This window comes from Suncus etruscus, chromosome 10, assembly GCF_024139225.1.
Source record: "Suncus etruscus isolate mSunEtr1 chromosome 10, mSunEtr1.pri.cur, whole genome shotgun sequence".
Taxonomy (NCBI): Eukaryota; Metazoa; Chordata; class Mammalia; order Eulipotyphla; family Soricidae; genus Suncus; species Suncus etruscus.
The window spans coordinates 105,412,250-105,424,699 of NC_064857.1; the positions used below are offsets into that span (position 1 = coordinate 105,412,250).

The following is a 12,450-nucleotide window of genomic DNA, read 5'->3' on the forward strand; positions in this document are numbered from 1 at the left end:
TCATTCTACTTTTGTGATTATAATTCATCTTCCCTCATACAGGTCTCTTTTAAGACCTGTTTTACCCAGTGTGGCCAATCCCTAATCATATACATTCCTACTTCAAGCTAATCTAAGCAACTAATAAAATAACATGTTAATATAGTGAACATAATCACATACTTTTAATATAATATGATTTTTCAATTTAGAGAAAAAACAAAAAATGCACAGTTTTCATATGACATTGAATGTATATTTTGTGAAATTTGGGGCTGTGATATCAAATATTTTCCAGAAATTTTAAAAAGAGTAGACAGAAAGGCAGAAGATTTTTGTGGAGGGAGGGCAGTTTCGGTCACACCTGTCAGTGCTCAGGGCTTGCTCATGGTTCTTTCTTTCTTCCTGGCAGTATTAAAGGGATCTTTTGCAGATCCCAGAATTGATTTGGAGTGGCTACATACAAAGCAAGTGCCTTAAACCCTGTACTATCTTGCCAGCTTCCCTAATTATATGTTTTTCAGATTATCTTGAAATTAAAATTTTAATGAATCTAACTTTTATCAAAGTATACTGAAAAGAGAGCTTAAAAGCTTTCTTAATTTTGGAAATATCCACATTTAGAAAATAGAATAAGTTAAAATTATAAAAACTTATACTACAGATTCTATCCAACCAAAGTTCAAAATCCTTAATTTTTTCTTTGGGGTGGGGGTGGGGGCAAGGCAGGGCATTTCCAGTGGTTCTCAGGTCTTATTCCTGGCTCTGCTTTCAGGAATTATTCCTGATAGACCTGGGAAACCACATGAGAAACTAGTCCTCAAACCTGGATTAACTGTGTGCACACATTACCCAGAAAAAGTTCAAAAGTATTTAAACAGCATTCTCAGATTAGTCTTTTTTTAAAAAAACATTCTAAGTACATCTTTTATTCACAAACAAACCCACAAGTCCATTTCTATTTCTTTGGTTTTTATTTTAAAATACTAACAATAAGCCTTTAAAATACTAATACTAATCTTCAGACTCAGATCCATCTTCATCTTGACTTATCTGGAAGTAGCGAAGTGCATAAGTCTCCTTGTTAGATGCAACTACATGAAGCCAATCACGGAGATTCTTCTTCAGATATTTCCTTGTAAGGTATTTTAAATACCTTTTAGAGAACTGTTTCTCAAAAACAACAGTGATTTTGTTCTTGCAAAGTTCAATGTCAACCACATTCCTGAGATTTCCAATTTTTCCATTGACTTTAACCTTCTCCCGTAGAAACTGTTCAAAATTTCCAGAATCAAAAATTTCATCTTCTGAGGGATGAGTAAGATCCAAAGTAAATTTCCTGGTTGCCCTCTTAGACTTCTTGTCCTTGGGCCCCATCTTGAAGTCCAGGTCTTGACCCAAGAGCTCAGATTAATCTTAATTCAACATCACTCCTTATTGCCTTTAAATATGACCTAATATTACATTACAAAGTACACATTCTGATTTTTATGCATATTGTCTTTGCTCTTTAACTATTTTCAATTCTTTTTTCTATTCTTCAAATTTGAAACACAGTTCTGAGCATTATTTCACAGCTATAAATTTGTTAACTACTTAACAATTTTTTTTCTTCTTGGTTTCTAAATTTGACACATTATCCCTACACCATTCTAATTCAAGTATTTGATATTAAAAAATCGGAAAGCAAGTAGTTGCTAAAAATTGTATAAAAGTAGGTAGACAGTAGGAATTTTTTCCACCTAATATTTGTAATATATAAGTTATATATATGTTTTCATTGAACATATGTTCAACACATATGTTATGCTTATAAGATGAATAGAAGTATTGCCATCTTTTTTGAAGAAATATTGAAGAAAATATTTATATTTTTAGTTGTTAAACCATATTCATAAAACATCTGTTAGCAATAATTATCAAGATAAACAACAAAAGTTTCAAACATAGAATTCTTATTGATTATATGAGAATTCAAAAGAAATTAAATATTACTTCTCAAGTGTTTTCAGTTTTTCTTGCATGCTTTTTTTAGATAAAACAATAATTTCTAAGTATCATTTAGAAGTATATTGTCAATAACTTACAATATTTTTACTTCTGCTATCTGAGTTGCTCTGCTCAGTAAGGGAAATTAAATACATTTAGAAATAACACATTGCCTCTGAAACTCAGTCAGGCAATTAGGGACTTGTTTCTCTCATGTGTGGTGATGGATGAAAATATGTCTTTTCAAACCAGGTAACTCAAAATCTAAGAAATAGATCCTGGTTCCCGGAGGATGTCACATGAACAGAACATGTAGAACCCAGTTAAGCAGAGAAAGACTAACTTCCACAGTTTAGCTTCCAAGGCTTCATTTCTGGAGGGACAAGTCATTAAATAGGCAGATGAAGTCAAATGAGCATTAGGTAAAACAAGGACATGCAGGACTGTGCAGGTAAGTGGGCCAAAAAACTGAGGAACATGGTCTAAGTGTTCTTCGTGGTTCCTCTCAGACCTCCTTTGCTGCTGGTCCTAGATTATAAGCAGAGGCCTTTCATTTAACCATAGTGCTAGTGGGGGAAAATAATACCCTACTAGTGGGTTCTTATTCTGTAGAAAGAACTGTCTTGCTTAAAATTTTGTTTGCTTTTTCTAAGTGAAGGTGTACACAAATATTGGACCTGGGTGCCAGCTCAGATGGCCAGAAGTGGGTTCAGGTGGACTCTTAGTGGTCCTCAGGTTCCCCCTCCCTCCTTACTCCAGGGGCAAGGTGCATGGGGAGAAGGGCGGGCAGACATCTAGCTTCCGATTTCATCCTTGATTCTGGAGACCAGTTTTTGCCAGGTGTAGGGTTTCTCTCCCCTGGACTTCAGTCTTTCACTGGACACCAGTCTAGGTGGACTCTATAGGGGTCAACAGGCTTTTCCCCTATCTCTCCTTACACTAATGGGAATACACTCTGGGAGGAGGGCAGGCTGTTCTAGCACTGGTTTATATTGGAACAGTCAGTGAAAATTTTTTCTCTTTTTTTCATATTGATATTATTGTGTGCATATATTCTATATACCCATAATATCCATCTTGTATTGGGACCTTGATACTGCCCTACAAAGCTCATTTCTAATATTTTACTGCCTCAGTCCCAACCCTTATTTCCCCCGATCCTCCCATGTAGGTGCAGCTAATGACATGAAGCTCACCACATAGAATGATAAGTGCAGTTAGAGAAATAACTACACTAAAAACTATCATAACAATGTGAATGAATGAGGGAAAAAGAAAGCCTGTCTCAAGTACAGGTGTGGGTGGGGTGGGGAGTAGGTAGATCTGGGAAATTGGTGGTGGGAATTCTGCACTGGTGAAGGGGTGTGTTCTTTACATGACTGTAATCATACAAGTGCAATTATATTTGTAATCATGGTGTTTAAATAAAGATAATTAAAAAAAACAAATATTGGAATGACTGAAGGCAGAGCATCACTAAGACAATGAAATAGACTTCTCAGAATGACAGGGTACAATAGGCCTTCAGAATTACTCTTCTTTAAGTGAGTCTTTGCAGTGTCATAGAATGAGGTCTGCAACCTCACTCTGCAACCATGGGATAATTGAGGAGACTTAACCAAACCCCTAAAAACCCTAAAAATGGAAAGTGGGACTGGAGAGATAGCATGGAGGTAGGATGTTTGCTTTGTATACAGAAGGATGGTGGTTCAAATCCTGGCATCCCATATGGTCCCCCGAGCCTGCCAGGAGCAATTTCTGAGCTTAGAGCTAGGAGTAAATCTTGAGCACTGCCGGGTGTGACTAACAAAACAAAACAAAACAAAACAAAACAAAACAAATATCCCTAAAAGTCCAGGATCAAATAGGTATCACAGAGTGTTGAACATTTGCCTTGCCTGTGACTGGTCTAGATTTGAACTCCAGCCCTTCATTGCATCCCTTTCTCCCCACCAGAAGTGATTCCTACAACCAGGTTTGTGGCTCACTAACAAAATTAAAGCTAATACTCTTTGTTGAGTTTCCAAATACGGATGGTGGAGGGCTGGGATTGGAAGAAAAAAAGAGGGTACAGGATTTGGAAAAGGTTTCACATTCAGTTTCCCTTCTGAAAAGCACCTCTGATTCTAGTTTCGTAAGTGTGAAAAGTCTCCGCTAATTTGTAACCAACTTCAGCATAAGAAAACAGTAAAAACTTTATCAGGACTCACTCATAATCACTCCCTCAGTGAGGGCCCTTGTGGCAGCAAACCTGTGGCCCACTGCTGACAGACTTGAGCATGCTTTCCCACATCTGCACATGCATGATTTTCCTCCAGGATTCTGAAGAGCTCTTCAGCAAGACCAAAGCAAACTACTTTGAACCTATGAATAGGAGTTTGTCACATCCTGTTACAGTTAACGAAGTTATGGACAAAGCATTTTCTGTTCTCCTGGATACTCTTGGAAAACACAGGATTCACATCGTCAGGCAAATTTGAATCCAACAGTAGTGAGAAAATGTTGACTAAGCAGGAGTGACAAAAAACCATATTAACAGTGGGAGAACTTGTCCATGGCCCTGATGCCTGTATCCACAGGTTTATCTAATGTCTTCAAAAAATCTTTAAATATTGACATATCTTGGAAGCCACTTGTTTGGTTTTTTTTTTATAATTTTTTTATTTAAACACTTGGATTACATACATGACTGTGTTGTTTGGGTTTCAGTCATGTAAAAAACACCACCCATCACCAGTGCAACATTCCCATTACCATTGTCCCAAGTCTCCCTCCTCCCCACCCAACCCCCGCCTGTACTCTAGACAGGCTTTCTATTTCCTTCATACATTCTCATTATTAGGATAGTTAGAAATGTAGTTATTTCTCTAACAAAACTCATCCCTGTTTGTGGTGAGCTTCATGAGGTGAGCTGTAACTTTCAGCCCTTCTCTCTTTTGTGTCTGAAAATTATTATTGCAAGAATGTCCTTCATTTTTCTTAAAACCCATAGATGAGTGAGACCATTCTGCATCTTTCTCTCTCTCTCTGACTTACTTCACTCAGCATAATAGATTCCATGTACATCCATGTATAGAAAAATTTCATGACTTCATCTCTCCTGACAGCTGTGTTATATTCCATTGTATATATGTACCACAGTTTCTTTAACCATTTCTCTGTTGAAGGGTATCTTGGCTTTTTCCATAGTCTTGCTATGGTAAATACTGCTGCAAAGAATACAGGTGTAAGGAAAGGATCTTTGTATTGTATTTTCGTGTTCGTAGGGTATATTCCTAGGAGTGGTATAGCTGGATCATATGGAAGCTCGATTTCCAGTTTTTGGAGGAATCTTCATATCGCTTTCCATAAAGGTTGAACTAGACGGTATTCCCACCAGCAGTGGATAAGAGTTCCTTTCTCTCCACATCCCCACCAACACTGTTTGTTCTCATTCTTTGTGATGTGTGCCAATCTTTGTGGTGTGAGGTGGTACCTCATAGTTGTTTTGATTTGCATCTCCATGATGATTAGTGATGTGGAGCATTTTTTCATGTGTCTTTTTGGCTATTTGTATTTCTTCTTTGTCAAAGTGTCTGTCCATTTCTTCTCCCCATTTTTTGATGGGATTAGATGTTTTTTTCTTGTAAAGTTTTGTCAGTGCCTTGTATATTTTGTCTCCAAAATAGCCCCTATTCTGATGGGTGAATAGTTTCTCCCACTCAGTGGGTGGCTCTTGTATCCTGGGCACTATTTCCTTTGAGGTGCAGAAGCTTCTCAGCTTAATATATTTCCATCTGTTAATCTGCTTCCACTTGCTTGGAGAGTGCAGTTTCCTCCTTGAAGATGCCTGTAGGCTCAATCCTGGAGTGTTTTGCCTGCCTGTTGTTCTATATATCTTATGGTTTCGGGTCTGATATGGAGGTCTTTCATCCATTTGAATTTTACCTTCATACATGAGGTTAACTGGGGGTCTAAGTTCAATTTTTTGCAAGTGGCTATCCAGTTGTGCCAACACCACTTATTGAAGAGGCTTTCTTTGCTCCATTTAGGATTTCTTGCTCCTTTATCAAAAATTAGGTGATTGTATGTCTTTGGAACATTCTCAGAATATTCAAGCCTATTCAACTGATCTGAGGTCCTGTCTTTATTCCAATACCATGCTATTTTGATAACTATCATTTGTAGTAAAGTTTAAAGTTGGGTAAAGTAATTCTCCCATATTCTTTTCCCCAATGATTGATTTAGCTATTCTAGGGGGGTGTTTATTGTTCCAAAGGAATTTCAAAAGTGCCTGATCCACTTCTTTGAAGAATGTCATGGGTATCTTTAGAGGGATCGCATTAAATCTGTACAATGCTTTGGGGAGTATTGCAATTTTAATGATGTTAATCCTGCTAATCCATGAACAGGGTATGTGTTTCCATTTCCACATGTCCTCTCTTATTTCTTGGGGCAGAGTTTTATTGTTTTCTTTGTATAGGTCCTTCACATTTTTAGTCAAGTTGATTCCAAGATATTTGAGTTTGTGTGCACTATTGTGAATGGGGTTGTTTTCTTAATGTCCATTTCTTCCTCATTACTATTGGTTATAGGAAGGCCATTGGTTTTTTTGTGTTAATTTTGTAGCCTGCCACCTTGTTATATGAGTCTATTGTTTCTAGAAGCTTTTTGGTAGAGTCTTTAGGGTTTTCTAAGTAGAGTATCATGTCATCTGCAAACAGTGAGAGCTTGACTTCTTCCTTTCCTATCTGGATTCCCTTATTATCTTTTTCTTGCCTAATCGCTATAGCAAGTACTTCCAGTGCTATGTTGAATAGGAGTGGTGAGAGAGGACAGCCTGTCTTGTGCCAGAATTTAGAGGGAAATATTTTAGTTTTTCTTCATTGAGGATATTTGCCACTGGCTTGTGGTAGATGGCCTTAACTATATTGAGAAAGGTTCCTTCTATTCCCATCTTGCTGAGAGTTTTGATCAAGAATGGGTATTGGACCTTATCAAATACTTTCCCTGCATCTATTGATATGATCATGTGATTTTTATTTTTCTTGTTATTAATGTTTTGTATTATGTTGATAGATTTATGGATGTTAAACCATCCTTGCATTCCTGGAATGAAACATACTTGGTCATAGTGGATAATCTTCTTAATGAGGTATTGAATCCTTTTTGCCAGGATTTTGTTGAGGATCTTTGCATCTGTGTTCATCAGCGTTATTGGTCTGTAATTTTCTTTTTTAGTAGCATTTCTGTCTGGTTTAGTTATAAAGGTGATGTTTGCTTCATAAAAGCTATTTGGAAGTATTCCTGTTCTTTTCAATTTTATGAAAGAGTCTTGCCAGAATTGGTAGTAGTTCCTCTTGAAAGGTTTGAAAGAATTCATTAGTAAATCCATCTGGGCCTGGGCTTTTGTTTTTGGGCAGACATTTGATTACTGACTTAATTTCCTCAGTAGTGATGGGGGTGTTTATACATGCTACATCCTCTTCATTCAATCATGGAAGATTATGAGTCCAAGAATTTATCCATTTTTTTTTCCAGGTTCTCATTTTTAGTGGCATGGAGTTTCTCAAAGTAGTTTCTGATTACCTTTGAATCTCTGCCATATCAGTAGTGATTTCTTCTTTATCATTCCTAATACGAGTTATCAAGTTTCTCTCTCTCTCTCTTTCTTTGTTAGTTTTGACAGTGGTCTATCTATTTTGTTTATTTTTTCAAAGAACCAACTTCTGCTTTCATTGATCTTTCGGATGGTTTTTTGGGTTTCCACTTCATTGATTTCTGCTCTCATCTTTGTTATTTCCATTTGTCTCCTATTTTTGGTTCATTTTGTTGAGCACTTTCTAATTCTATTAGTTGCATCATTAAGCTATACAGGTATGCCCCTTTTTTCTTAATGTTGCTTGCAAAGCTATAAATTTTCCACTCAATACTGCTTTTGCTGTGTTCCATAAGTTCTGATAGTTTGTGTCTCTATTGTCATTTGTTTCCAAGAATGTTTTGATTTCCTCTTTGATTTTATCTTGGACTCACTGGTTATTCAGTATTAGGCTGTTTAACTTCCAAGTATTAATTTTTTTCTTCTGTGTCCCTTTGTAGTCCACATATAATTTCAGGGCCTTGTGGTCAGCGAAGGTAGCCTGCAAAATTTCTATCCTCTTGATATTATGGAGGTATGTTTTATGTGCTAGCATGTAGTCTATCCTGGAGAATGTCCCATGTACATTAGAGAAGAATGTGTATCCAGGTTTCTGGGGGTGAAGTGTCATATATATATATATATATATATATATATATATATATATATATATATATATATATATATATATATTAGGCCTCTTTCTTTCATTTCTCTTTTGAGGTCTAGTACATTCTTTTTGGGTTTTGGTCTGGTTGACCTATCAAGTGTTGACAATGCAGTTTTGAGTTCTCCCACAATTATTGTGTTGTTATTGATACTAGTTTTTAGTTTTGTCAATAATTGTATTAAATATTTTGCTGGCCCATCATTTGGCTCATATATGTTAGGAGAGTGATTTCTTCCTGCTGTACAAATCTCTTGATTAATACAAAATGTCCATCTTTGTCCCTTACAACTTTCCTGAGTATAAAGTTTGCATCATCTAATATTAGTATGGCCACTCCAGCTTTTTTATGGGTGTTGTTTGCTTGGATGATTTTCCTTCAGCTTTTTATTTTGAGTCTATGCTTGTTCTGACTATTCATGTGCCTTTCTTGTAGGCAGCAGAAGGTTGGATTGAGTTTTTTGATCCATTTAGCCACTCTGTGTCTCTTAACTGATGCATTTTGTCCATTGATGCTGAGAGAAAGAATTGTCCTGGGATTTAGTGTCATTTTTCAATCAAAGTTTGGTGTCTCTGTTGGTCAGTCTTGTATTAAAGTAGGTCTTTCAGGTTTTCTTTTAAGACTGGTTTTGAGTCTGTAAAGTTTCTGAGCTGTTGTTTGTCTGTGAAACCATGTAAATTTACTTCACACATGCAAGTGAGTTTTGCTGGGTGCAGTATTCTATGCGAAGCATTTATTTCATTGAGTTTTTTCACTATGTCCCACCACTGCCTTTTGGTCTTGAGTATTTCTTGTGACAGGTCTGAGGTAAATCTCAAGGATGTTTCCTTGAACATAATTTCTTTTTTTTTGATCTTGCTGCTTTCAGAATTCTGTCTGTCTCTATGGGGTTCATCATTGTGACTACGATGTGTCTTGTGGTGTTTTTTCTGGGGTCTCTTTTAGTTGGTACTCTTCGGGCATGGAGAATTTGATCGCATGTATTCTTTAGCTCTGGTAGCTTCTCTTTAATGATGTTCTTAACCATTGATTCTACCTGGAGATTTTCTTCCTGGGTCTCTGGAACTTCAAAGATTCTTAAGTTGTTTCTGTTGAGCTTATCATAGACTTCTATTTTCATCTGTTCCCATTCTTTGAGTAATTTTTCCATTGTTTGATCATTTGCTTTAAGGCTTTTTTCCAGTCTCTTCTGTTGTATGGAGTTGTTATTCATCTCATCTTCTAGTGTACTAATTCTATCCTCTGCTGCTGTTAACCCGTGGGAAATCTCATCCATGTTTTTCTTCAATTCATCTACTGAGTTTTTCAGACCTGTTATTTGACCTGATATTTCTGTTTGGAGTTTTCTTATTTCTATCTTCATATTCTCTTGGTTCTTATTAGTGTTTTCTTCTATACTTTCTTTGAGTTCTTTGAACATCTTCCATATTTCAACTCTAAAATTCTTATCTGAGAGACTGACTAGTCGGTTGGCCATGTTCTGGTCCTCTGACTTGCTGTCTTCATTCTTTATGTCAGGTGCTGACCTGCATTGTTTCCCCATTGTCACACTTGTATTGTGGGTTTTTATACCTGTTGTGGTTGTATTCATTGGCTAAGTGATGTGCGGGGCGCTTAGTGAAGCAGAGGGGCTGCACTCCTCTGGCTCCTCTCTCTCTGGGCCTATCAAGGCAAGTCGTGCGGAGATGAGCCACACACAGGATGAATACAGGCCGAGAATGCAGCACAGCGCAGAAGACAGGCAGATAGGGTGCTGGCATCTGAGTACCAGCAGAGTTCAGTGGCTTCCCCTTTCTGGGCGTGTAAACTCACCTCCTGGGAAGGCTAGCCATCTGCATGTGAGCCACACATAGGTTGTAATCAGGCCGAGAATGCAGCACAGCACAAAGGACAGGCAGATAGGGGTGCTGGCATCTGAGTTCCAGCAGAGTTTAGTGGCTTCCTTCTTGGAAGCCACTTGTACCTGCTGGAGCCTGGTCTTAATATCCATCCTGAAAAACCTTACACCCTACCACCAGGAAAAATCTATGAGTCTTGAGGCATTTAAATTTTTCACAGTCATTTATATAAATTTATACTATAATAGTTATTAAAAATGGAGAGCTAGGGATACATTATAGTGGAAGATTCCTTTTTACTTTTAATTAGTTGGTTTGGGGGCTATAATCATTGTGTGAAAGGCTTATTCCTGGCTTTAAATTCAAGGGTCACTTCTTGGACTGGAGAGGTTCAGGGACAACCTGAGGGAACGGGGACCTAACCAGTTCAGCAGAATCAAGATAAACATCAAAACCATTGTTCTTAGAGAATTTTTGTTATACACACTTACCAGTTTATTTCTCTTTTTGTTGAATGTATCTGTAGCCAAGAGGGCCATATATTTGTGTATTCAATGCTGAATTATACAACTACTAAGTAATACAACTAAATTTTTATTTTCTAAAATTTTGGGGCCACTCTATCAGTGCTCAGATTTAATTATGGCTCTGCATTCAGGATCAGTGCTAGTGGGCTCAGGGTATCATATTAGACTGTGAGCATTGAATCTGGGTTGGCAATATGCAAGGCAAATGCCCTGTCCACTGTTTTATTGCACTAGGCCCAGAAGCAATATTTTAATAAGAGAATTACTTATTGTAGTTAATATTTAGCTTTAGTCAGGTAAGGAGAAACCTATAAAGTTTATATTTTTAAATACTTCCACCCTGGTTTGAAAGAAGGTACTGTTTATATTGATGCAACTTTCCAAAATACATAGTGAAGTATAATATATCTCATTTTACATGATTATTTACTCTTTGTGATTTTCCTCTAAATAGAATCTCAGTGTTTGCTCTTATTTTCTTACTCTGTCTTGATCAATAACTTATTAACACAGAAAAAAAATTAGAATTGCTTGAAAACACACAAATTATTTAATGATATTCAACAATATTTATGATTCTGTTAATACACAATTCAGACAAGGTTTCTAGATGAATTCTAACCTGCATTTTTCTCAATGTTGTTTGAGTCCTTAAAAAGTTAATAATAGTTAGGAAAGGTAGGAATTCCCAGAAAGTGGCCTGCATTTTTTCACAGAAGGAAAACAGCCCATCTTTGAACATCTTCAATAAATTTAAAAAGTGCACTCCACTGGTTGAAAAAAATAATTTAAATGGTGCCCCCAAGCATGTTTAGACATCATTGGAACATGATGCAAGTTTTAAGAAATTGCAAAATAGCTATTAAATTTTTATTTTTATTTGCACAAAGTGTTTTTTTTTCCCAATTAAGTTCTCCCTGTTCTGCATCCCATTCCACCTCATTTTTAGAATGTCTCATAGTGACAGCTAACAGTGCAGAAATACATAGCCAAAGGGCTAACAAAATATTCCACTAAGATTTTAGGAGCTTAATTTGTGGCATACATCTCTGTTTGCAGGCCTCCATTCTCAGACCCCACAAGACTGTCAAGTAGTGCCAGTGGGCAGTATGACTTAGTTATAAGTTTTAACTTCTAGAGTATTTCACATGACTCTAAGACAATTGTTTTCTACTGGATCTCAGAGGAAGCTATTAGTTCCTTATGAGTCCCATATGGGTTCCTATTAATCTTTCTAACAGACTCACAATTTTTACACTCAGGTGCATTATCAGCAATTGTGACAAGGCAATAGTGGGTAAGAAAAGAATTACTATCATTTTGGGTTTTGCTGTCCTTACTCACTGCAGTCTTCCATAGAAAGATGATATCTTGGGACGGAAGCAATGGCTCAATGGTAGGACAAACTCTGATGTCCCATATGATCCCCCAAGCCAGGAGTGATTTCTGAGAGCATAGCCAGGGGTAACCCCTGAGCATCACTGGGTGTGACCAAAATAAAAAAAAATGATATCTTTTGCATAGAATGTATTAAAAAAATATCCCAACAGAAGTTTCAAAGATACAAATATAAATATTTGTTTTGTATTAAGACCTGTTTCTTGACCCACGGGGATAGTACAGCAGGTAAAGTACTTGAGTTACATGCTGCTAATCTGACTTCGATTCCAGCATCAGATATTGTCACCACCAATAATGATGCCTGAGCACTGCTATGATGTTTCCCAAACACTGCCATATATGGTCCCCAAAAGAAACAAAAAATAAAAAAGAAACAAACATGTTTCACGTACCAAAGCTATCTTACTTTGTGGGCTCTATGTTTCCAAATG

The 12,450-nt window shown here is 36.9% G+C and overlaps 1 protein-coding gene across 1 annotated transcript; it reads right to left on the reverse strand.

Annotated features, from left to right (window-relative positions):
- Positions 1-993: 993 nt before the first annotated feature.
- LOC126020433 (60S ribosomal protein L22-like 1) lies at positions 994-1,356 on the reverse strand. The gene has a single exon (XM_049781901.1). It carries the CDS (start codon positions 1,354-1,356, stop codon positions 994-996), a length of 363 nt encoding a protein of 120 aa, XP_049637858.1.
- Between the last annotated feature and the right edge of the window lie 11,094 nt (positions 1,357-12,450).

Bases quoted from the DNA above. Each gene is read 5' to 3' on its own strand.
- LOC126020433 (XM_049781901.1), bottom strand. From the start codon at position 1,356: ATGGGGCCCAAGGACAAGAAGTCTAAGAGGGCAACCAGGAAATTTACT.